This window comes from Felis catus, chromosome B1, assembly GCF_018350175.1.
Source record: "Felis catus isolate Fca126 chromosome B1, F.catus_Fca126_mat1.0, whole genome shotgun sequence".
Classification (NCBI taxonomy): domain Eukaryota; kingdom Metazoa; phylum Chordata; class Mammalia; order Carnivora; family Felidae; genus Felis; species Felis catus.
The window spans coordinates 141286721-141313687 of record NC_058371.1 but is presented as its reverse complement, the minus strand read 5'-3'; the positions used below and the strand labels follow the sequence as shown (position 1 = coordinate 141313687).

Genomic DNA, 26967 nt, shown 5'->3' with positions numbered 1-26967 from the left:
TGTTAAATGGACACTTAGGCTGCTTCCATGTCATGGCTATTGTTAATAGTGCTGCAATAATCATGGGGTGCATATCTCTTTTCAAGTTAGTGTTTTCATTTTCTTTGGATAAATACTCAGAAATGGATTGCTGGATAATGAGGTATTTCTCTTTTAATTTTTTGTGGAAACTTCAAACTATTTTCCATAGAGCGTGTACTAGTTTATATTCCCATCCACAGTGCACAAGGGTTCTCTTTTCTCCACATCCTAGCCCACACTGTTATTTCTTGCCCTTTGGATAATAGTCATTCTAACATATGTGAGGTGCTATCTCATTGTGGTTGTGGTTTGCATTTCCCTGATGATTAGTGATGATGAGCATTTTTTCATGTACCTGTTGGCCATCTCTATGTCTTTAGAAAAATGACTATTCAGGTATTCTGCCTATTTTTTAATTGGATTGTTTGGGTTTGGGGCTATTGAGTTTTATGAGTTCTTTATATATTTTGGATGTTAACCCCTTATCAGATACATAATTTGCAAGTATCTTCTCCCATTTGGTACTTTACCTTTTCATTTTGTTGATGGTTTTCTTTGCTGTGCAGAAACTTTTTAGTGTGATGTAGTCCCACTTGTTTATGTTTGCTTTTGGTGCCTTTGCTTTTGGTTTCAAATCCCAAAAAATCATCACCAAGGCCAACATCAAAGAGCTTCCACCTTTGTTTTCTTCCAAGAGTTTTATAGTTTCAGGTCTTACATGCAAGTATTTAATCCATATTGAGTTATTTTGTGTGTGGGGTATAAGATAATGGTAGAGTTTCCTCCATTTGCATGTGGCTGTCCAATTTTCCCAACACAATTTATTGAAGAGACTGTCCTTTTCATTGTATATTTGTGGCTCCTTTGTCATAAATTAATTGACTGTATATATGTAGGTTTATTTCTGGGCTCTCTATTCTATACTGTTGATCTCTGTTGATTCTGTTGATCTATTTTTGTGCCAATGTTATGCTGTTTTAATTACTGTGGCATTGTAATACAATTCGGAATGAGAGAGCATGATGCCTTCAGCTTTGTTTTTCTTTCTCAAGATTGCTTTGTCTTTTTGGGGTCTTTTATAGTTTCATACAAAATTAGAATAATTGGTCCTATTTCTGTGGAAAATGCCTTTGGAAATTTGATGGGATTGCTTAGAATCTGTAGATTGCTTTGAGTATTATGGACCTTTGACAATATTAGTTCTTCTAATCCATGAGCATGAAATATCCTTACATTTATTATGTCTTCTCCAGTTTCTTTCATCAGTATCTTATAGTTCAGAGCACAGATACTTCACCTACTTGGTTAAATTTATTCCTAGGTATTGCATTCTTTTTGATGTAGTTATAAATGGGATTATTTTCTGAACATCTCTGATAACTTATTATTAGGATATAGAAATGCAACAGATTTTAGCATATTGATTTTGTATCATATAACTTTACTAAATTTGTTTATTAGTTCTAATAGTTTTTTGGTGGCATCTAGGTTTTTCTATATATAATGTGCCATCTGCAAATAGTGACAGTTTTTCTTCTTCCTTTCCAATTTAGATGCCTTTTATTTCTTTTTCAACTATTTTGTCATTTGTTGATGTGAATCCAGTATCAGCTCATTTCCAGTGATAAGCTTCTAGATAGTTCATACAGTCATTAATAATATACAACAGATTATATAGTATTTTACATTTTACAAAACAATTTTCAGTACAAGTTGTCTAATTTAATCCTTATAACAATACTATTTTTAGCATTTTAAAGTATTATGTTTAGCATTTTAAAGCTGGGAAAACTACAGGTCAATAGAGTAAGTAATCGCCCAGATTTCCAGTCCTGGTAAACAGTAGAGCAAAGATTTTAATACATGTTTCTGACACTGAGCATGAGATATTTAATTTAGTCTGGGCTGCATGTGTGTTGGTCATGAAAAACAAGTATTGTAATAGTGTGCCTATTTGGTTTCCAAACCTCAACTTTTACCTGAAAGCTTAATTAGGTGAAGGGGTAAACTATTAACTTCTCTGGGACTTGAAGTTAAATGATCCTTGAACTTATCATACAGAGTAGAGGAAATAGATGTTGGGGTGACCTTAAATTAATTTATCTTGTTTCTGCCTGAGGCTTTTTCTTCTATATGTATATATGTATCTTTTATATACATATATATGTATATATAACATATATATATACATATATATATGGTTGAGTAATTTTTTTTAAATGATTTTAAAATTTTAATTTTTTTTAGAGCAGTTTCAGGTTTACAAAAAAATGAGAGTAAGGTACAGAGATTTCCCTTACTCACCCTGCCCCGACACATGCATAGCATAGCTTCTCCCATTGTCAATATCACTCATCAGAACAGTAGATTTTTTACTAAGGATGAACCTACACTAATGTATTATAATCAACCAAAATCTATAGTTTGGGTTCATTCTTGGCGTTGTACATTCTTTGGGTTTTGGCCAGTGAATAATGACATTTATCCATTATTATAATGGATTATTATAATGTCATATAGAGTATTTTCACTACCCTAAGAATCCTCTATGCTCTTCCTATTCATCTCCCTTCCCTACTTTCCTCCTTTAGCAACCACTGTTCTTTTCATTGTCTTCCATAGTTTTGTCTTTTCCAGAATGTCATATAGTGAGAATCCTATATAATGTGGTATTTTCTCTGTATGACTTATTTCACTTAGCATAACACTCTCCAGTTCCATCCACATTGCTACAAAAGGCCATATTTCATTCTTTCTCATTGCCAAGTAGTATTCCATTGTGTATATAAACCAAAATTTCTTTATCCTTTCATCAGTTGATGGACATTTAGGCTCTTTCCATAATTTGGCTATTGTTGAAAGTGCTGCTATAAACATTGGGGTACAAGTGCCCCTATGCATCAACACTCCAGATACCATATGTTTTCACTCTTATGTGGATCCTGAAAAACTTAACAGAAGACCATGGGGGAGGGGCAGGAAAAAAAAAGTTAGAGAGGGAGGGAGCCAAAACATAAGACACTCTTAAAAACTGAGAACAAACTGAGGTTTGATGGGGGGTGGGAGGGTGGGGAGGGTGGATGATGAGTATTGAGAAGGGCACCTGTTGGGATGAACACTGGGTGTTGTATGGAAACCAATTTGACAACAAATTTCATATAAAAAAAAATAATAAAACCATGTGGAGAGTTAGGACAAAAAAATGTGGTATTTTCAGATTGGCTAATGTCACTTAGCAATATACATTTAAGGTTCCTCCATGTCTTTGCGTGGCTTAGTAGCTCATTTCTTTTTGGTGCTGAATAACATTCCATTGTTTAGAAGTACCACAATTTATTTATCCATTCATCCACTAAAGGACATTTTGGTTGCTTCCAAGTTTTAGCAATTATAAATACATCTGCATCTGGGTGCAGGCTTTGGACCTAAGTTTTCAACTGCTTTGGGTAAATACCAAAGAGTGCAGGTGCTGTGTCATATGATAAGAATATATTTAGTTTTGTTTAAAAAAAAAAAAAAAGCCAAACTGTCTTCCAAAATGGCTGTACCATTTTGCATTCCCACCAGCAATGTATAAGAGTTCTTTTTGACCCACATCTTTGTCAGCATTTGGTATTGGTATTTTGGCCATTTTAATTGGTATGTAATGGCATCTTATTATTGTTTTAATTTGCATGTCTCTGCTGACATATGATGAGGAGCATCTTTTCATGTGATTTGCCATCTATGTATCTTCTTTGGTGAGGTGTCTGTTAAGGTCTTTGGCCCATTTTTTAATCGGGCTGTTTGTTTTCTTGTTGGGTTTTATGAGTTCTTTGTACATTTTGAATAACAATCCTTTATCAGATGGGTCTTTTGCACATTTTTTATTCAATTTGTGACTTGTCCTTTCATACACTTGACATTGTTCACAGAGCAGAAGTTTTTAATTTTAATGAAGTCCAGCTTATCCATGATTTCTTTCAAGGATCATATGTTTTGTGTTGTATCTAAAGAGGCATCACCCAAGGTCATTTCTAAGTTATCTCCTATATTGTCTTCTAGGAGCCTTATAGTATTACTGCAGTCTACATTTAGCTCCATGATCCATTTGAGTTAATTGTTGTGAAGGGTGTAAGAGGTTCCCTTTTTTTTTTAAGGAGAAAAACTTTTGGAAACTGGTAGGAAGGAAGCTATCTCCTTTAGGAGAGTTTTGTGAGAGAAAATTTTAAATTAGGCACATAATGAACTAAGGTGGCAACAAGCCCAAGCCCTGTTATTAACCCGTAGAATGAAGGAGAATAGCTCATTTGGTTAATCAACTAAGATGAGAAGGAGGGGTGCCTGGGTGGCGCAGTCAGTTAAGCGTCCGACTTCAGCCAGGTCACGATCTCGCGGTCCGTGAGTTCGAGCCCCGCGTCAGGCTCTGGGCTGATGGCTCAGAGCCTGGAGCCTGTTTCCGATTCTGTGTCTCCCTCTCTCTCTGCCCCTCCCCCGCTCATGCTCTGTCTCTCTCTGTCCCAAAAATAAATAAACGTTGAAAAAAAAAAAATTTTTTTTTTAAATTAAAAAAAAAAAGATGAGAAAGAAAGTTGATATTCCTGACCTGGCTGCTTCAAAATAAGCATACGTGCTCTGTAGAGCCGCCCTAAGCAAGGAAAATACACAAGGCAAATGGTTCCTGCAGGAGGCATCTGACCTTAAGAGGCAATTTGACTGTTTCTCAGAGAAATCAGAAATGTTGCTCAAAGGGACACCTAGACTTGTAATTACTAACATTTTTATTATAAGTTCTTATATTTGCTTACAACATTCTGAATCCTCTTGATATATTTTCTAGTTGTAAAATATGTGCCAGAAAATAGCTTTCTTCCATTTACTTACAGAGAAAAGGATATACCTTGGTCACACTGACAGCTGTGTGATATTACCAAGGCTCTTAAGTTTCAGGGCCCCTTCCCTCTTCTGTAAAAGTGAGGATGTGGAAGGCTCCCTGAGGTTCCCTCCCAACTTAAAAATGGAGTCAGTGTATGGGACACCTGGATGGCTCTGTCAATTGTGTCTGACTCTTGATTTCAACTCAGGTCATGACCCCAGAGTCATGGAATCAAGCCCCATGTCAGACTCTTCACTGGGCATGGAGCCTGGTTAAGATTCTCTGTCTCTCCCTCTGCCCTTCCTTCCCACTTGAACGCTCTCTCTCTAAAAAAAAAAAAATGATATCAACATAAAACAATTTTAAAAAGTAAAATTATATCTTATAACTATGATTTTTATTTAACATAGGTTTTTTTTTAATTTTTTTTTTCAACGTTTATTTATTTTTGGGACAGAGAGAGACAGAGCATGAACGGGGGAGGGGCAGAGAGAGAGGGAGACACAGAATCTGAAACAGGCTCCAGGCTCTGAGCCATCAGCCCAGAGCCTGACGCGGGGCTCGAACTCACGGACCGCGAGATCGTGACCCGGCTGAAATCGGACGCTCATCCGACTGCGCCACCCAGGCGCCCCTAACATAGGTGTTCTTAACTTAGATTCCAGGGACCTCAGAGAATCAGAACCCACTGAGATTTATGGAATAGTTCATTATGTTTGTCCCCAAACTCTCCAAAGTTAAGAATTATTTGTCCCTATCTTTGATGATCCAGAGAGGAGATTGAGCATAAACAAAGAAGCAGGGGCAATAATTGTGACACTTAACTGAATGACCAGGACCATAAAACCTTCATGTCACAAGGGTAATGTCTCCTGGCCTTCAGTAGGGCTATTTCTGGACTGCTCTGTACCTTATAAAATCCAGCCATATCTTTTAGATCTGTTCTCAAGGAAAAGACAAATCTAAAACCCAAATGTCATTAGTAGGAGGTCCTGAGCAATGCTTTACTTTGCTTAAGTAGACGTCAGATTCCTACAGACTTGTTACTAAGTCTAGAAGAAAGGGAAGAAGGAAACCAACCCATATGAAAGCATATTACACATTTAAAATAGTCAACAGTACAGTTTCCTTACTAGCCACTACAGATAAACACATTGGTGAACTGAGCACACATATTCTTCCAAACCTGGCTTTTAGAGAAGAGAAGGTATTTTTTATTTTTTATTTTTTAATGTTTATTTATTTTTGTGGGGAGGGGAGGAGCAGAGAGAGAAAGGGAGACAGAGAATCCAAAGCAGGCTCCTCAATAACAGCAGAGAGCTCCATGCAGGGCTCCAACTCACAAATTGTGAGATCTTGACCTGAGCTGAACTCGAACTCTTAACCACATGAGCCACCCAGGCACCCCACAAGGGTGTCGTAAGGTAAGAAAGGGGAAAGAAGAGTCAAGGGCCAGGCACCTCTGCCTTTGTGTACTTCAGGTGATCAGTGTTTACTTGGATGTCAGATAATCCAAGGAAATAAAATATTGAAGTCATTGTTCTGTTTGCAAAAGTATCTTCCATTTACTGCATTGTGTATAACGTTCAGATAAAAAAAACCGGGTCTGCTTGCTTCCAAACAAATGCCATTAGAGAAACTTGTATGGGTATTTTCTATCTTTTTCAAAAAGTTCTTTTCTAAGGAGACATAGGCATGTCTTTTCTAAATGAGATCACTCGAAAGAAAATATTTTTCTGAAATAGGAGAAGGAGTCAAAAAATAATTCCATAAATAAAAGAAATAAGTCTTTACCAGCATCATCTAAGAGTGCAGATTTTGTGTTACTTTCCTTTCCCCTAGTGTTTACCAATATCACCTTGTTGTGAAATTTGCTTCTTAGAATGACTTGTTATTATGGTCCTTTAGCCTTTTCATTATCCAGTAGAAAAAGCTTTGTTAGAATAGCCCACAGTATCTTACTTGCTTGCTTACTTTTTCCATTTGTAAGCATCTCTGTAAGGTGTTAAGGTAATCTAAAAAATCTTCTGGCTACCTGTTTGTGGAAGCAGCCTGATGGTGACCAGACTACAAGTTGATGTGTGTGTGTGTGTGTGTGTGTGTGTGTGTGTGTGTGTGTGTCCTTTCCAGTTTCAGATGGCGATCACACAAGTCCGGAGATGGTCCTCACCATTCACTTGCTTCCCACTGATCAGCACCCGCCTGTGTTCCAGGTCAGAGCTCCACTGCTTGAGGTCAGCCCAGGAGGCAGCTCTTCTATAGGTAAGAACTGAACCTGAAAGAAACATGCCTTTGGAAATGGAACCATAATTCAGCCACAGTCCCTGTTTAAACCTCTTGATGCTTGCCAAAAAGTAGTGACCTCCTCTTCCAAAAGGTGCATGCATTCTCACCTGTTTCCTTCCCTCCGCCCATTTCCATGCAAATAGAAGCAGCACAGAGAAAAGGAAATAAACCCTTCAGAGGTCAATGTTCAGTGATGGAATACAACACAGAATTCATTTTCTGGACTCCAGGAGTTCGATTTGTTGCCATCACTAAAGTACAAAGTTAACAAAGGAGAGTAAAGAGCAGAAAAGAGGGGGGCAGTTTCAGTGACTGCTCCTGTTTTGTTTGGAAAGTAAAGAGAAACAGAGACGACAGATCATAATAACCTTCAGAAGTTGTGAGGACTTGGCCCTGTTATTTTGGATGTGATTTTATTTACCTATTAGTGTACCTACTTTTTAGGATTTTCTTTATTCTTTCACTAAGTACATTTTAAAAGCAAACAGTGGATGTTGTGGTTTTGTTAGCTGTTCTCTACAGATCCTCATCCAGTTTCTACCCATGAGTATTGGCCTGAAATTAATTATCATCCAATTTCTAAACAAGCCGACTGTCACTTCTACCCTACTCTTTCTCACTTCTGTCATGGCCATAGCAGCTGATGTTAAAACAATTTTGTTCTTGTGTAGGTTCAGAAAAAGAAGGGAATAAATAGTGAGAAGCAAAAACAGTTTCTAGGAACATTTTCTGTAAGAAAACCTACCCCCGCAGGTCAGGACTGAACTAATGTTGGTTTCCATGCCCTCATTTGTATAGATGATGAAAAGTGTTCTTAATTGAGAACTACCTACTTATAAATTAACTTTTAAAAGTAAGTTAACTATTTGCAATTTGAGAATTGACTGTATTATCAATTTTCGCTCTTTTGTGGTTGATTGGAGTTAAACACTGCCTTCTGATGACCATCAGATTGTCTACAACATGGCTTCCAGCCTGCCCTGTGGCTGTAATGTATGCAGGGCATACAGTTAAAAAATTTTTTTTGAATGTGTATTATTTTTGAGAGAGAGAAAGAGAAAGAGAAAGAGAAAGGAAGAAAGAGAGAGAGAACGGGGGAGCGGCAGAGAGGGGAGACACAGAATCCAAAGCAGGCTCCAGGCTCCAAGCTGTCAGCACATAGCCCAACACAGGGCTTGAACCCACGAGCTGTGAGATCATGACCTGAGCTGAAGTTGGACACATAAGTAGCTGAGCCACCCAGGCACCCCAGGGCATAGAGTTTTTTTTTAACGTACCCACAACCTGTCGCTATGATTTGTCTCCTGACTGCAGGACTTCAGCTGGTAGTAAGAGATACCAAGATAGCACCTGAAGAATTCTTCTTTGAGCTCCGGAAACCTCCAGAGCATGGCGTGCTCCTTAAGTACACAGCCAAGTTCAAAGGGCCCATGGCCACAGGTAGCTGCTTACTCTGTCATTGACTGCTTGGAGAATTTCTTGCTCTATAGTCAGTTTTATGTGTCTCAGACAAGAAGGAAAGCCACTCTGTGGGACAAACTATGAGGAGACACTGGAAAAGGAAAAACTTTTAGCTTTTAGCCCATTGGCTGAAATATTTGGGACTTCTTTCTCTGTGCCATCACCCACACCCCAAACTATGAAGCTGTTTCCTCAAGTTGTTGGTGAAATTAGTTGAATTGGTCGATTTACCTGGAGTAAATACATTTAGAACAACCTCATAGGAAGTGTCAGCTGCCACTTTCCTATGGTTTGTTCATGAAGATGAATTTGTCTTCCTTAGTTTGGTATGTTAATCTTCACAATATTTTTAGCACTGAAACTCTGATAATGTAAACTACACGTATCCTCATCCATAGAAAAGGAAACACATTTTTTGAGTATTGTCTTTGTGATGTAACACTATGGTAGGTGATGTGACCAGCTTTCCAAAATAATATTTCTTACACTCTCCAATTATAAAAAATAAGACATGTTGATTGTTTAGAAAACAGAGAGAAGCACAAGGAACACAACTAATCTAATTTTTAATAGTCAGCCCATATATTCAAAGTGAGTATTATCCCTTTCAAAGTAATCACTTTGGAATGCTATATGCTTATTTTAACAATCTGTACTTTCTCAAAACCTTTATATAATTCCTAATAGGTATGTAATCATGCATTCTTTTGAATATCCCTGCAGAGAGAGGGGGGCAAGTCTCTGACCTTGAAGATAGATAGCATTTGAAGAACAACCAATCAGCATTTGGGAGTCACAAAAGCGGATTTTTAAAAAATTTACTGAACACAAGAAATGTCATCAGAATAAATTTCTAGCATCCTAAGGGAACTACTTTAAGAGCATTAACAGTCAGAGCCCAGCTTCTTTAACAGTATATTTAGCTTATATTTGTATAATTAATATATAAGATACAAAGATACATATAAAATATTAGTTTTATTACTTTTTTTTAAGGCTCAATACCACTAGCACCAGTAAATCACAATAACACAATGTTAAAAGAGAAGGCTTGGAAGACAAATACAGAAAATGAATAAATTCTTTAGTCTCATTCATAATACCAATTATTACAGCCAATAATCTATCAGGAAATAGAATTGCAAATAACATCCAAGAATACCAATTCCTCATTTGTACTCTCTAGAATCCTTGGGGTCCATGGCACTAAGGGGCATTTCTCATAAAGGATTCCATGACCAAACAATTTTGAAATGCTTTAATACTTATATATCGAAGATTCTAAAATTCTAGTAAATCCTGCAGTTCAAAAATTTTTAGTTTTAAATTTTGTTTAAACCTATTTTCCCCAAAGTTATATGACCTTGAAACTTATTTCACACAATGCCTATAAAATCTATCACAAATTAGTACTCTAGACTTAGAAAGTTTGGATTTCTTACTTTAAGTAGGTTTTTCAATTTTCAGATATTTTTTATTTTAGAAAAACTTTATACTCCCAACTAAAATAAAGACCTCTACAGATTCATCGAACATAATTTATTTTCATACCTTTCTCAAAAGAATTTTAGTGTCAAGATTAGATTCTAGAAATGTTATCATAAAGAATGGAGGCTTGACCTTTAATTCGCTAGAACTAAGAATGATGCCTGAATCTTACAGAAACAGATTTGGGCTCAATATGGTTAAGAACTTACAAAAATTAGAGCCCTCTCCAGTAGAATTAGCTACCTTGTAAAACAGTGAGCCTCCCACCTTGAGAAGTGTTGAAGGGCAGGCTAAATAACCCCTTTTCAAGAGTGGTATAAAAGGAATCCTATATTGGGTGGGTGGTTGGACTAATTAACTTACAACTCCCAGAGTTTATGATCCTATATGTACTTTGAAATCCTGAGAACAAAGGTGTTATATACATGAAAAGTGTTATTCCCAGAAGTAATTGGTTTTGCACTTTGTTTTATTCTCAAAAGGTGACACTTTCACATATGAGGACATTGAGAAAAATGCTCTGCAGTATCTACACGATGGCTCCTCCGCCCGGGAAGACAGCATGGAGATCTCAGTCACAGATGGCACCTCGGTGACAACCGTGGAAGTAAGAGTGGAGGTGTCACTGTCAGAGGACCCAGGGCCTCAGCTGGCTGCCGGCGCCTCTCTGAGCATTACAGTTGCTAGTAAAAGCACGGCCGTAATCACCAGGTCACATCTTGCTTATGTTGTAAGTTCTTGCCCTGCTCTTGTTCACTGCACCCCATCCCTGGGCCTGACTAGAAAATAAGGCTATGGCTGAATATTTGGGACATCAGGAATATGGCCAGATAAGGAAGTTTTTTCTCAACTTTCCCAATAGTTCTGCTCTTAGAAGGAGTTACAGTGTTTACTCTGGCTGCTCCTAGTGTCTCATGAACACACAAAGGAACGAGCAAAACTTTGATGAAAACACAATGAGATTGTGTAGGGATGGGTGATTGCCAACAAGGAACATTGCTGGTGTCAGAAAAACCCAAGTTCCCATTTTTTTTGAAGCCCCATCCATAATATTTTGAGTGGGAATTTTCAGGAAGGAGCGTTTTAGAAGAACTTGTCTGATTAATGACTAATAACTTATGATATTTCATGGCCCACTGAGAAGAAGCCCACTTTTCACCAGCTTTTGTCTCAGAGCCAGCTCTAGACAGAATGCTGGCACACCCCTTTGGCAGTGCGTCTCTGCCAGATTCCCTAGGCAAGATTACTGACTCACCCCCATCCCATGCCCCAGAGGAAGCAGTGTGTTTCGGGGACCAAGGTTTAGGTTTAGGGACTCTGCATTTTTTCCCCATCTGGCATTAATTTGCTAAGTGATCCTGGTTAATTAAACTCTTCTTCTTTCTTTGATTCCACCTCTGGAGCTAAGGATAATAAGGATAATTAATTTTATTTTTCAGTTGTGTGCATTGTAAACATACATGAATTATCCATGTAAACATAATGAATAGTTTTGGCAAATACCTTGAAAATAAGGATGATTATCTGAATGGTAATCATTCTCAGTATTGAATTTTTCCTTACCAATGTTAAAATTCCAACCAATGACCTGTCCCCCGCCTTTTTAAATACTATATAGTTTTAAGTAATCCTTTTCTGGGCTAAATAGTCTAGCTCTAAAATCTAGTCCTGAATAGTAGCATGTAAGATAAAGCCTTAGCCTGGGAACAATTGCTTCAATTGCTTTAGCACAGATTTAGCCCTGAAATTGTCTTTTCTTAAATTATGGGAAACTGCATTCCACCCTGATTCTTCTCATGGGTCCAGTAGAGCTTCAGAACAGCTTTGATTTTGTTTTTTTCTTAATTGACAGGTGATTTTTACCATAGGTTATGGTCTTTTGAATCTTATGAAACTCATGAATTCATAAAAATGTATGAATATAGATTTAATCAATAGATCACCAAGGCTTGAAAAATGTTTGACAGGCCAAAATAGCTCTCCAGGAGCAGTTCCTGCCCATTAACTGTGTCTTATAAGCTGCATATCAAAACGCAAGCCCATTGGCAACTGAACATGTATTTTTCAGAAATTGATTGAATGTGAATTTACCCACTAGAGCAGAAAGACTCCAAAAGGACTATTCTAGCTTGCTGAAAGTATAGCATATTTTAAGGACTTAGCTAAGTTATATACTAACTTTTTCTCTGAGGGTTGTAGAAGAATTTTGTGCTTGGTGTCATGGGGGGAAATTTTTGCAGATATGCATAGTTAGTGAGTTTGCAGTGAACATGCAAAAAGGTTAGAAAAGACATCTGAAATGCTGGTCATAAATGGAGTAGAATATAAAAGGATAGGAGCAGACAAGCCTCTTAATTAGAGTATCATTAATGGCAAGAGATGTCAAGAGAGACAAAAGGCAGAAATGGGATTCTGTGTGATTTGCTTCTTAATGGCGGTTTCCTGTACAGTTTGCTACACACTGCAGGTAAGCAAGTAGTGAAAGGGTGTTTTGTAGTTACAACAGATGAGTTTTAATCCAGGCTTACCACTTACTAGCATAGTAACCCTTGGCAAGTTACTTAGCTTTCTAGGGCTAGTTTTCTCATCTGTAATGTGGGCAGGATGATATGAGATTAATCTTAAAAAGCTAATAGCATTTCTAGGCACCAGCCAAAAATATAATAATTAAAAATAGGATACCATCTATAATAACATTGCATAACACATATCTAAGAATAAATGTAAAAAAAGATGTATAATTTCTAGGGAAAATTGATACTATGTACAACTAAAAGAAAATCCAAAAGAATCTCTTAGCAAAGTTTTAGAAATAAAAGGAGAATTTACCAAGGGGTCGAAGAGAAGCTCAACAAAGCAATAGCATTGCTATACATAAGCAAAAAATAGCCACTAAATGTAACTTAAAAAATGATTACCACTTATAATAGCATTATAAAATCATGTCTTTTGGACTAAATCTAACAAAAATTAGATAGTACTTCTACAGAAAAAAAATTGTAACAACTTAATCGACAAACATTTTTTTTTTAAACACTCAATAGGGGCGCCTGGGTGGCTCAGTCGGTTGAGCGTCTGACTTCGGCTCAGGTCATGATCTCACAGCTCGTGAGTTCGAGCCCCGCTTTGGGCTCTGTGCTGACAGCTCAGAGCCTGGAGCCTGCTTCGGATTCTGTGTCTCCCTCTCTCTCTGCCCCTAATCCACTTGCATTCTGTCTTTGTCTCTCTCAAAAATAAAATAAAACATTAAAAGCACTCAATAAATGATGGGGCATGCCATACTCCTGAATCACAGGATTTAATATCTAAAAGATAGCAATTTTCCTGCAAAGTGATCCTGCCTTTCAACTGAGTTTCAATCAAAAGCCCAGTGGACTTTTTATGGATCTTGATAAGCTGATTCTACAATAAAGAACGAAGGACCAAAATTCTGAAACAGAATGCTAGGAGGGCAGGGGCTTGCCCTATCAAATATCAGAATTTATGATAAACCTGCACTATTTAAAGCAGTGTAGTAGCACAAGAATGTACGAGAGAGTCCAGAAACAGACCTACAAATGAGACTGTAATATAAAACGGGTATAGTAAGCCAGATCAGTGGAAACAGGAGGAACTACTTAAAATATAGATCTGCACAAAATGGTTGTTCCTGTGGGTAAAAAAAGAACTTGTAGTGCTCCCTCACACTGTACACAGCGATTAGTAACTTCAAGCAAATCAAGCAATTCTTTGTAGGATATAGGTAAATATTTTTAGATATTGGGAAAGGGAAGAATTTTTAAACTAGAAACAAAAAGTCCTAACTATGAAGAAAAGATTAATAAATTTGACTATGTTAAAATTAAATTTATGTTTCCCTAAACATACCAGAAATACACAAAACAGACAAGTTACAAATTGGAAGAAAGTACTGGCAATATATATAACCAAAAAGAGCAAAGAAAATATATCAAATGTCTACAGATTGAGAAGAAAAAGATAACCCAGATAAGATGAACAAGAGACATTAATAGGAATTTCAGAAGAGGAACCCATAGGGCCAATAAATATAAAAAGATATCATCACTTTTTTATGCATCAAGAAAAGCCAAAAAGACTATATACCATATCATACCAATTCAACTGGAAGAAATCTAAAATTTTAAATGTTGTAGAGGAAATGAACCTATAGAAGTTTCTTTGCTGATGGAAAAGTAAACTTGGAGAAGCCACTTTGGGAAAGAATTTGGCATAGTCTTGTGAGGATGAGTGGTCATATACACTAACCATTCCACTCCTAGATTCCTATCCAAGAGAAACTTTCATATGTACACCAAAAGATATGCCCAAGAATACTCAAAGTGATACTATTTGTAATAGCAAAAATATTGAAACAAGACAAATGCCCATCAACAGGATAATAGAACCTGTGGTATACTTACTCCTTAGAATATTACACAACACTCGAAACAGATGAACTATTGCTACATACAACAATATCGATGGGTCTCAGCAGTCCACTACTGAGTAAGAAGTCCCACAAGGGGAAAGTCTTTTCATAAGTTTTTTAAAAACAACTAAAAATACTTTGTAGTAATATATCAAATCATATCAAGAAATTCAAGGAAATGAGAAGCAAAATCCAGGGTGATGGTAGCCCAATGACAAGATAAAGGAGGAACACATACATGAATGTTAATTAGCAGTGTTCTAGTCCTTGTGTTGACTGGTGGGTCAATAGATGTAAAAATAATAAAAAGAAAATGAAAAATGAACTAATACAAAAGGGTTAGGAAGGTAGGAAAATTATGTGAGAATAAAGTCTACATTCTTATCAATTTTTTTTTGCATCCATGATACCTTAGATAGGCCAAAGTAGTCATTTTCCTTAATTATTAAAAATAATTAATATTTTCTTAAATTATGATAGCATTTTCAGAAGAAAAAAAATATCTAGCCAATTTCACACTTTTTCAAACCCACCGGTCACTTGAGATGTGAAACATTAAAATAAATGTGCCTGACATGAAATAAGCATTTCTTTGCCAAATTTACCAGTGTGGAATTTCAAAGCTATTCATTTTAATCAAGAGCCAGGAGTTCTGTCCTTGTAGTTTATCACCATCTCCGAAGACAGTACTTTGGAACTCTTAGCTGTCTTTTAAAAATTCTCTCTCAGAGGGTACCCATAATAATATTAGGAGGCAGTCTTTTGGAAGTCTGCATGTTGTATTTAATAACCCATGTGGAATAGTAGAGAAAGTTTTGAAGTATAAATTTAGGGGAAATTTTCTGAAGGTTTGCAGCTTCAATGAATTTGAGTTTCCTTCCTTACTGGTGTCAGGTGATGTGAGGAAATATGGAAAGTTCTGTGACCTTGCATTGAGGCTCTGACCTGTCAACTTAAAAAGGCCTTCAGGGGCATAAACAAGAACTGACTAAAACCCCCTGCCCCAGATCACCAGATATCCTGAGCACATTCCTGATCCATACTTCAAATAACTATAACACAGCAATGGAAATTTGCATTTAAAAGTACACTTTGCCATGCAATATATATATTTTTTGTTGCTGTGGTAAAGTGCAAAGAGCCCCCATGTTCACAGCCAACTACTCTAAAAGATGAATGACTCAGAGAAACTCTCCAAGAAGATGTTGCCTGCCTCTTAGATATTTCCACAATATTCTTGAAGAAAGAAGAAATTGTTCATTGAGATGTACAACTATTGTCCACTTGGAAACACAGAAAGCCAATTTTATTTCTCAATAAACAATGCAGAAGGAAAGGGAAATCGTGTTTGTTAAGATTGGTCATCTTGGGGGTTGAGTATCTGTAGGTTCCATCCTGGTAGAATGAAATCTGTAAGATTTCCTAAATTCTTCTGTTAAACTGAACTTTTTACATGTTAAATATTACTTAAAGTGAGTCATTGACTAAGCAAAATAACTTCCCTTCTTTCTGTTTCACAGAATTATATTTATCATTGTATTATATGTTATAATAGAATTTTAACTCTGACTAAAAAGCAAACTGTCCTTTGAAACTCTTAAAAGAAGCCTACAACCATGTTTATAGAGAGATGACTTTCTATCTCTGACCATGTTTTGTTTTTCACTAGATGCTTGTAATAGCAATGAAACCCCATGTGGCCCTTATAATAACAATAGGGCATCTCTTTGTTTTATGCCACATACCTAAAGTGCATTTCCCCATTATTATCATAAGCTAGTCTTGAAAGAAGACATTATCAAAGAGGCATTTTATGAGGAATAGATACTAGGATTTTCAAGCACTTCAAAGTGGTGTTGCTTTATCACAAAGGGAAAGAGACTTTTCCAATTGGCAGAGAAGGAAGCACATGTGATTTTTAACTACTGGAAGTATTTATTCCTATAAATGTGTGTTCACGTCTTGCCTCATATTTGCCTGATTAGGATGATTCTTCCCCTGACCCAGAGATCTGGATTCAGTTAAGTTCTCTGCCCATGTATGGTGCCCTCTTAAGAATGTCAGGACCTGAAGTGGAAGAGCTCTCGGAGGTTTCCAATTTCACGATGGAAGACATCAACAACAAGAAAATTAGGTATATAACCACTTTGTATTACTTGACAGAATTTTTAAAAATTGTATTAAAACATTTAAGCAACTAACCCATAGCTCCCTTGAAAGATTATATTGCTTCATTTTTTTTAATGTTTATTTATTTTTGAGAGAAAGAGAGAGAGAGAGAGAGAGGGAGGGGGAGGGACAGAGAGAGAGGGAGACACAGAATCTGAAGCAAGGTCCGGGCTCTGAGCTGTCAGCACAGAGCCTGACGAGGGGCTCGAACTCATGGACTAAGAGGTAATGACCTGAGCTGAAGTTGGGCGCTTAACCAACTGAGTCACCCAGGCACCCCTATATTGTTCCAGTTTTAAACAAAGATGCAATCATCTTACCTGGCTTGTCATGTAGCTCATTCATTTGATTCTTGTCCTTACCTCTGTAGGTATTCAGCTGTGTATGAGACTGATGGTAATCTGGTTACTGATAGCTTCCATTTCTCTGTCTCTGATATGGACCACAACCATCTAGACAATCAGATGTTTACCATCACTATCACTCCTGTTGAGAATCCACCTCCAGTCATTGCTTTCGCTGACCTTATCACGGTAAACAATTCTCAGATCAATGAACAATGAGTGTTATAGAGAACTGGAATCTGTGCTGATGTAAATACAGGATTTCTACCTGAACTGGCTGCCAAGTTCTTCCCCCAAAGTATCTAGCCAATGCTGTCAAGATATGCAGTTTTTAATCATGAGTTTTTTCAAAAAGTATGAAAAAATTATATGCAGAAGGTCAAATAATTATGTTTGTATTATTTAGTCAAAATATTTATGTGCTAGGCATAAATGCTAGACATGTGTAATATTTTGTATATTATGCTAGATGTGTGAAGTAGTGGGAGTGAAATTATAAATGTAATATATCTTTTAGGAGTTAAGCATCTAATGTCTGTAAGAACTAAAATATGGGGATATGGACAATGTCCCCAAGTCACTTCTTAAGTCAATATTAATCACTGTAAATATTATTTACAGTTCCTTGGGTGTGGGGGGGGGGGGCGGGGATGGAGGCCATATGACATATCCCAATCATGAGGTCGCCCAGACCCGAGTTCAAGTGCTGGTTCTGTTACTTACTAGCTGAGTGACCCCGGTCTAATTAATTACATATTTCTTAGCTTCCATTTCCTCATCTTTAAAATATAACTACTCCTGTTATATAGAGGATTGCTCTGATGGTTAACAGAATAACATATAAAAGCCCCCAGTACATAACAACACATGGTAGGGATTCCATAAGAGTTAATTCAGTTTCCTTGGCCTGCTCTGTGTACATACCATAATGCCAAAAATGCAGGAATTTTTCTGGTTTTGTCAAGTAAATGATACTCATAAAACTGAGTTGTTTTTAAATGGCTTTGATATTCCATACCTTGGGGAACCCATGTGGACCTTCTCCATTCCCAGCGTCAGGGTGACCTTCTACTTTGTATCTTGTAGATCTCCCTACATGAGGCCAAGAATTATTCAAAGTGAAATGGCTCAGTCATGTCCAGGAGGCTAGCAAAAAACACCAGGGACAGGTTGCAGAGTTAGCATACAAAACAGGGCCCTAAAAGAAAAAGTTAGTTCAAGCAGCTGCTTTTACTTATACTGATTTATTTGCCTCTTTAACATTAAGATCAGCCCTTGCTTTCAGGTATGGTGAGGCCTTTCTTCCTGCACACCTACCAACATATCCTGTAAGGGGAGAAGTGGGACTTTTATCCTGGGTGGGAGCACCTGTGGGACAGTCGCCCTCACAGTATCTGAGGGAGAACAGGATGGATCATTCTCTAGCTGCGGGCTTTTGAATGTTGATAGGGAAGAAAGGCAGCCATCCTGCTGTGCCGAGGTGGGTGATTGGAATGGGCTAGAGCTGCTTTATAACCAGATCCATCACTGAAGGAAGCACAACTTTGAAGGGAGACACAGAAGTCATAGTGTCTGAGTGTAGCTTTGAGAGGCCTGGCTCCAGCATCATGCACATTCTTCATCTCGTCTGTAGAGATTCTGCCTCCTCAAAGAAGTGGAATTGATGCTGGAAGGTCACCCCAGGCAGCACTTTTCAATTCAGTTCTTTTTACTGCAGTTCTGTGCAACCGCCCAAGGACTGTACAATATTTTCTTTCTTAGGTGGACGAGGGAGGGAGAGCCCCACTCTCATTTCACCATTTCTTTGCTGCCGACGATCAGGATAACCTCCAGGGAGACGCCATCATTAAACTAAGTGCTCTGCCCAAATATGGCTGCATTGAGAACACGGGAACAGGTACCAGCAGTAGTTTTGCTGTAGAATTGTTCTGGACCTAGAAAGAAGGGACGGTGGAAGGAGGTAACTGACTTTAGCTAAACCTGGAGGTGAAGGACTAACAGAGGAATGGATCCATTTCAAGGAAATGGGAAGAAGGAAGCTTTCATTCACTCAGAAATTTACTGAGCATTTTCTGTGTGCCAGGCACTTTTTAAGTACTAGGGGTATATCAGTAAACAAAACAGTTAGAAACCCCTCCCTTCATGTTGCCTTAGATCCTGGTAGGGGGAGACAGATACGAAGCCTCACCAATGAGAAGATTGTGTAAGATGCTAGGAGGTAAGTCAGGCTATGACAAAAAAATAGACCAGGGTGGAAGATCTGTAGTGTGTGCAACGGGGATGGAGAGACACTCAGAACTGAGTGTCAAGGAAATTCCTGTCTTTTCATTGTGAGGTGGCTGCCGTTTAGCTGAACCATAGTTTATGTCCCAGCTCCTTTTAAAGATATGACATGAATTGAAATGCATGCTTGTCTATCTGTGACCCTCTCCTCAACATCCCTCCCCCTCCACCATCTGCCCTGGACCCACCGCCCTTGATGGTTATCACAAGGAAGGAGAGGCAAGCAGGCGTGTGCTGTCCACAGGCCCTCTGAGACCCAGGTGACTGGCAGTTGAGACAGCTCCTGGCAGGTTACTGTGTTTCTGCCTCTGCAATGAGATTCCTGAATGCCAGCGCTTGGCTCTAATTGGTGTGCAGCTAGCAGCTCCCACGGAGAGGCCTTTCACTGAAGGTGTCTGTGGCCAGCATGTTGCCTGGGATCTGAGCCTGGTTACCAGAAATCCCTTTAGCAGTGGCCGTGTTTTCCTGTAGAAAATCTCAGGTCCTTTCCCCATCTTGCCTTTCATTGTATGTACATAGTTTGTTTATCCCTCAATTTGATTTATCTCAACAAATGTATGTGCTAGATACAAAGGATGTAAAGATGAGTCATAGCCCCTGCCTTGAGAGGAAGACAGATATGAAGACTGATGAATCACAATAAATAAAATGCTGGGACAGGGAGAGGGGCAAACTCTGAGAAGGTACATAGGGCAAAACGATTAATTTTGCCTGAGATGGCAGAAAAGGCTGAGGAAGTGACATGTGCACTAGAACTTGAAGGGTTCGTGGGAGTCTCACTGTGGGCAGAGGGAAGAGCATGGGCAAAGGTGGGAAATCATGAAACGGTAGTTGCCCCTTTGCACTTCTCTTCTCTCCGGGTGGTTTCTTATTAAGCCTTCCTAACAGTTTTACGTTAACCTGGAATGCATGCAGAGGAGTATGTCACTGATCTAGAAGTTAAATTTCTGGCAAGCCTCAGCTCTCTAAAAAGTGATTCTCAAACCTTACTGTGTATAAGACTCACCTGGAGGGCTCGTGAAAACAGTTTCCCGAGCAGTAAGCTCAGAGTTCCTTTTTGCAGAGGCTGGTGAGGCCCTTGCATTTGCATTTCTCCCCAGCTCATAGGTGATGCCACTGCTGTTGACCCAGGAAGATGCCTGGAGAATCACTGCTCTACATTAGTATGAGCCTGGAAGTAAGGAAAAGATGGTGGGGGGTGGGGAGTGAGAGGTACAAATAATTATCCCAAGACAATTTAAGGACTCCAGCCTTTGCTCCATGGGTGTTCAGAACTGAGCCTGTTTTGTATATATGAAACTAGCTCCCTAGATTCAGAATCCAACAGATCAGCCTAATGCCTTTTTAAAAATATTAGAAGCAATTTTAACTTCTTACCGACAAGACAGGAAGAAACAATAATTATATTGTTAGGTATAAAATCCTACAGCATGGGCTCTACATTCATTTAGTACCAACACAAACAGAACAGTACCCACCTTCGTTGCCTCTAGGGCACACAAGACTGTGTTCCAGCACAAGGCAGTAATAGATGCTGATAATGATAGCCTGCATGCATTGAGAACTGTTTAATTTGTGCATAGTATATTCTGCTTAAGAAGGCAAGGAAGCAAAATGAGAATGATTTTACGTGAAAAAACAGAAGATGCAATTAAAAAAATTTTTTTTTAAAGTAAGCTCCATGCCCAACATGGGACTCAAACCCACGCTGATATCAAGAGTGAGATGTTGTACCAACTGAGCCAGCCAAGTGCCCCTAGAAGGTGCAGTTCTAAAACTTGGAAGGATTGGTGCTTAAAGCTTCACTGACAGATTCACTTGTTGAACAGCATGTTTTCCAATGACAGAAAAGAAGTCATTACTCTATTTGAGTATATATTTAGGCATCATTTAGTTTGCTTAGGCTCTTTGACCCAAATAAAGAAGCCTTTATTTTATTTGTAATGATCAATGTAAATGGAAAATAAAAATTTGAAGGAATTACATACAGCACTTCCTTCTGGAAACACTGAACTGTATGTCCTAGGGATTATCAGGTCACTGGTCACTTAGACTCTCCTATGTTATGCTTCTGATGTCAAGAAGAATTAAACTGATGGGTAAAATCTAAGAAAATTCATGTCATTGAAGAAGAAACAAATGTCCTGAGCTCTTCAAACAAATTACAAATAAAACATTTTCATTCCTAGTCTTTCTGTTGGGAGGTTAACAAAAAAAAAAAAAAAATGATACTATCTATAATTCAGGAAGTCAGTGGCCTTTTGATTTATGACCTGATCTTTGCAAAGGGCCATGGAAGAGAGAAAAAGAAAGCCTTGTTGTTTTGAGATCTTCTATATACACTTTTCTTTGTTGATATGTATCCAGGGAATGTTTGAAGACACAGGGATTTCTTTTCTTTTTCTCCTCTCTTTAGAAGAAAATGTGGTAACAGTTTAAAATCAACCAATTAGAGAGACTCACACCAAAAAAGAGACAAGTCATCTGTCATGTAGACAGTGCTTACTCTCCCTCTTGCCCTTTTCCAGTGTTTGGTTGGGGTTGGTATGAAAAGAAGAGTTAACCAGAACTTGCTCTATCTCTGGAGCTCTGAATGATACTTGAGAATCTCAGTCGCTGAATGGCACCTAAGCTCTGAATGGTCCCCGAGCATCACAGTAGCCCTGGTGTACCATCCCAGGGTCTAAGCTCTGGCCCAAGGGGAGGTTTCTTAGATAAAAAGGTATACAGTTAGCCTTTTTTTATATAGAGAAGGAGGCTTCCTCTTGCAGGATGTTCTAGGCATAGTGGTTTTGAAATTGACTAAGGCTTAAGGTAGAACCTTTGCTATTGTATCGTTACTTGCCCCAGGATTTACTTTATCACAGATTTCTAACAAAACAACCTGATTCTTGCTATATAAAATAACAACATTCTGAGTGCTTTCATGCATATTATCTCATTTGATTCCCTGTGGAAACAGCAGGGCAAATATAACCATGTATAGATGAGGAATAGGAGGGAAACAGGGATCAAACCCCAAGTCTTATATTGCTAGTCTTGTGCCCTTTCCATTCTCCATTTTTATCCTCTAATGAACTTTCATCTTTTGTTGATAATAGTGTCATGTTTTCTAGTTCAGCCTAGTAATCAGGAATTGAGGGATCAAGGTAAAAGTTCTCTCTTGATGTTGATGCAGGTGATCGTTTTGGCCCTGGAACCACCAGTGACCTGGAGGCATCATTCCCTATTCAAGATGTCCTGGAAAACTACATTTACTACTTTCAAAGTGTTCATGAAAGCATTGAGCCAACCCATGACATTTTTAGTTTTTATGTAAGTGATGGAAACAGTCGTTCAGAGGTCCACAGCATCAATATCACCATTGAGGTAAAGACTTTGAAGTTGGAAAAGTTGGACCTTTGATGACAATATCCCATGATTAGATAGCTCTATATGAACTGAAAAGCAAAAAAGATTCCATTTGACCTTCAGTTTTAGAGGTCAATTTAAAAATATAACCCTGACCTTTAGGAAACTTGTAGAAATAAGGCTGGCATTTGGGGATGGTCTGACTTGGAAATCTGAATTTTCACTTCAGGGTAAAATGTATTCATTCTGTGTAAGAGCAGTTTATGAGGGTCATACAAGAGAAACCCTGGCAATCTCATATTTAGACAAAAACTAACATATGCCTATTTTTCCCTGAAATTATTATATGTAGTTCTAGATACATATTTGCCTTTTCTTATATTTTAATGCATTTATTCGTTAAATTGTAACATCAAAGAAATGTGTCCTTTGATGCTGTATTTATTCTCGTTTGAGCAATTACATAGCTTGCTCTACCAGCCCGGGGAGAGAGAAAGATAAAAGATAAAACTCAGCATGGAATACCCTCTGCCTTGGGAAAATATCCTCAATACCCTACCCTTCAGGAATCGTAAAGCGGGGCTGGCACAGGGTCAGGGAGACTCTGAGAGACTCACACTTTTAAATATGATGGCCTCCTACAGTACTGTGGTATTTTGGGGCTTTCCAAGACAGTTCTGATTTCAAAGAATGTGTTATTTTGTCCCCCAAATATGCTTGCACTTCTCCAACCACATGTCCATGAAAACCATGATCATTGTACCTGTGGAAAACATCCAAGGCGATTTCTGTAGAACGTCAGTTTCTTTTCAAGGAGACATTTTGCTTGTGTGGTTTGCTGTCTTTCCCAACTAACCATTTTGATGGGGAATTAAAGATTGTGACACATGACATGCTATTTCAATAGTGAAAGTTGGTGTGAACATGTTACTTTCTCTGAATAAGATACATTTTCTTTCTTCTTAAACCAATTTCTGTGTGAGACCTGATATTTTATACTTTAATCAGAGGAAGAATGATGAGCCTCCCAGGATGACCTTGCGGCCCCTTGGTGTGCAGCTCAGCTCGGGAGTGGTGATAAGCAATTCTTCTTTGAGCCTGCAAGATCTGGACACTCCGGATAATGAGCTGGTTTTCGTATTGACAAAAAAGCCTGACCACGGTAGGACACAACTGCTATGGCGAGCTTCTTAATTGAGATGCCCAACAGGTTGTTAGAATAAACATGTAGATTTCTGTTGGTTATTCCTCCACCTCACCTGTACGTAGTCCATTCTTTGCATCAAAGTATAATCAGATTCACAGCTAGCCAATATTCTTGGGGTCACAGTTGACACCAGTTGCTCTAAAAGCCTGAATCCTAGGTAATTGGTGTATCTGAAATTCAATTTCAGCTCTTTTCCTGCTTGCCTGTATAACCTCAGGCAAAATAGGTTTAGAGTCCTCTTGTCAGAGTAGGGCTTCATTGCTTGTTAATCCTGGGCCATCTCATGCAAGGAACAGCATGGCCACCTTGATATTAATTGCACAAGGTATGCACTTCAGGTTAGAGGTGTGCTAGGTGTCTTTTTGAGCTTGGTCCTTTTGCAAAGAAAGCACTTTTCCTGATTAAACCAGAGGTAAAAACCACCATGGGAATCTTTTACCTACTTGTTTTCTAAGTGCCATCCCTCTGGTACTAGCTAAAGCTCTGGAACTTTCATCTCCCACGTGGTATCCTAGTGTATCATAACACTCTTGGTCTTTTAAAGATGCAGTTGTTGCTGTTGATGGAAGGTTAATAGAAGAGTCTGTTGGTCATTGCATTTTATCGTCCCTTCCTTCACTTTCACTTTCTTTAATGAAGCACTTTAACTGTCCCATTGTGATACACATGACCCTTGAAGACAGAAAAAGATGCCTCCACCCAAAGATGCTTGTGTCTTTCTGAATTTAAATGGAATTGAAAACACAGTCCCTTCTCCCATCCCAGATGCCCCAGAAGGAAAGCAGCAAGTGACGAGTGCTATTTTCACTTTGTAGAAGGGAAAAATAAGGTTTAAATAGTGGCGTGAGTTTGAATTCATGGAGGGAGACTTGACTTCTAAGCCACTGTATTACCACATCCATTGTGTCTCCTTAAGAGATTTTTAAACAGGAAAAGGAGGATTTTATCGTATTTATTTGTAGATGAGGCCACAGGGCAGCAGCCTGTGCTTAAATAGAAAATTCTGAGTTGTTGGTCATTTATGTGCATGTGACACCAAGAGCCTCTGAGGTGCTTTACATCTTACCCAGGCTCATACTAGTTGACAAAGCCAAGCCAAGTTTTGGCGCCATATGTATTCTACCACTTTTTCTTTGTTTTTCTTTACTTTTTTCCTCAGGTCGTCTGCTCTGGAGGCAAACTGCTTCTGAGCCTCTGAAGAACGGGAGAGTTTTAGCTCAGGGCTCCTCCTTCACCTACCAGGACATCCTGGCTGGACTGGTCGGGTACATGCCTGGTGGTCCCGGTGTGGCAGTGGATGAGTTCCGGTTCTCCCTCACGGATGGCCTCCACACGGACACAGGGAGGATGGAGATATACATAGAGCTGCCTACAAGCAGCGCCCCCCACTTGGCTGTAAACCGAGTCCTTCAACTCTCAGCAGGTACCACAGGAATGGAAGAGAGTGGCTGTGGTCCCTCTGTCCTTATTTCTTCCTTGTCAGTGTGCACGTTTGTTCTGTGGGAGGATAGTGAAGTAGGCATTCAGAACTCAGGGAGACTGGAGGTGGGGAGAACTATTCTTTTAAGGACACTAAGAGTTATGATTGACTAATGTAGATCTCTTAAATTCTTTGGACCAGATACCTTTGTCTTTGAATTCAAGAAAAGATTAAGAAGAACTTATAGTACTTCCAAGACCCTCAGAAACCTTAATTTATCCAGCTACTCATAGGACCAGGTTTCTTAGAACAGGGCCACTGCCCAACCAATCCCACAGAAAAAAAACAAAACAGCAATAACAACAAAAAAACTCAAGCAGAATTCTCAAGATACTCATTTAAAAAAAAAAAATAAGTGGGTGGGGAGGCATGGGGGGCAATTGGGGAAATTATCATACACCAAAAGAGATTATGAAAATAATTGAGAATCATTAGATATAGTATCCTAGGGTCTAACTTCACAATTTTGCCTGCACATAAGCTGCACTGAAGGACCTGGGACATGTGTCAGTCTCAAAGTCAGTTGCAGTAGGGGGTTGCTGAATTAGAGAGTGGGCCTTTTGCCCACAAAACATCTGCATCACCCTGGGGTCCTGGTTTTTTTTTTTCCTACTCCTCATATATGTATATAATGTCTATTTAATTTTGAGAGAATGCAAGATGGGGAGGGGCAGAGAGACAGGGCAGAGCATCCGAAGCGGGCTCTGCACTGACAGCAGAGAGCCCAGTGTGGGTCTTGAACTCATGAACCGCCAGATTATGACCTGAGCCTCAGTTGGGCTCTCAACCAAATGAGCCACCCAGGTGCCCCACATGTATTTTGTAGTGAAAACTATATGGCATAATGGTATTTGAAACTCTGGAGATTCCCAAAAGTCCCAATTATTAGGTCTGAGATTTAACTTTACCCTACTTATAAGCTAGTGAGTTAGCCTGTTACCGTTTCGTGACTGCTGATAGAACACTTGAGGCTCCTCGGTCAGAGACAAAGTGCTTTGTTACTCACAGCATAACCGGAAGCATTGCCATCGGTAAGTCTGCACTCTGCACTTGTCTCCCTCTGCACTCCAAGTCTGGTGGAGGTGACGCAGAAGGCCCAGATGGGTGCCTTCACATGCAATGGATGCATTATAGAAGAGGAGCATGGAGCCTGGCATCCCCCCACCCCCACCTTGTAGTGACAGTAAGAAAGCCTGATCTTTGTCCCAGAGGAGGATGCCACTTCATCCCTCAGGGCCACTTGCTGAGAATGGCCTGAGGAAAGAATGGTTAGGCCTTGCACTGTTGGCATTACCCAGCGAGAACACACAGGATGCTCAGGGCCCAGCCAGACACCAGGATGTGTTACGCAAGAATGACTAAGATCTGCATACCAGAATTTACTGTTTTTAATGTGAGAAAATGGCTGGACAGGAAAGCAAGGGGCAAGTGCCTTGCCTCCATCCCCAACACCTGCACGGCCTTACAAGGCCCAGCACTCGGGTCTCCCTATTTGTAATCCTTGTAAACATGGATTTTAACTATTTGGTCTGAGATGGCAACAAGATATATTTGTAAGCTTATGTGAAGCTGTCTCTCATGATTTGGTGATCC

General features: G+C 38.9%; 1 protein-coding gene across 2 annotated transcripts in view; it reads left to right on the top strand.

Moving 5' to 3' along the window:
* FRAS1 (Fraser extracellular matrix complex subunit 1) overlaps nucleotides 1–26967 on the top strand; it is a 426958-nt gene that overhangs the window by 319587 nt on the left and 80404 nt on the right. For both annotated transcript variants that reach the window (XM_045056179.1, XM_023253019.2), the window contains 9 exons: nucleotides 7007–7138; nucleotides 8477–8602; nucleotides 10594–10841; nucleotides 16526–16674; nucleotides 17080–17242; nucleotides 18815–18950; nucleotides 22515–22705; nucleotides 23696–23849; nucleotides 25054–25317. In XM_045056179.1, the coding sequence (XP_044912114.1) occupies nucleotides 7007–7138; nucleotides 8477–8602; nucleotides 10594–10841; nucleotides 16526–16674; nucleotides 17080–17242; nucleotides 18815–18950; nucleotides 22515–22705; nucleotides 23696–23849; nucleotides 25054–25317 (1563 nt within the window). The remainder of the gene's footprint in view (nucleotides 1–7006; nucleotides 7139–8476; nucleotides 8603–10593; nucleotides 10842–16525; nucleotides 16675–17079; nucleotides 17243–18814; nucleotides 18951–22514; nucleotides 22706–23695; nucleotides 23850–25053; nucleotides 25318–26967) is intronic.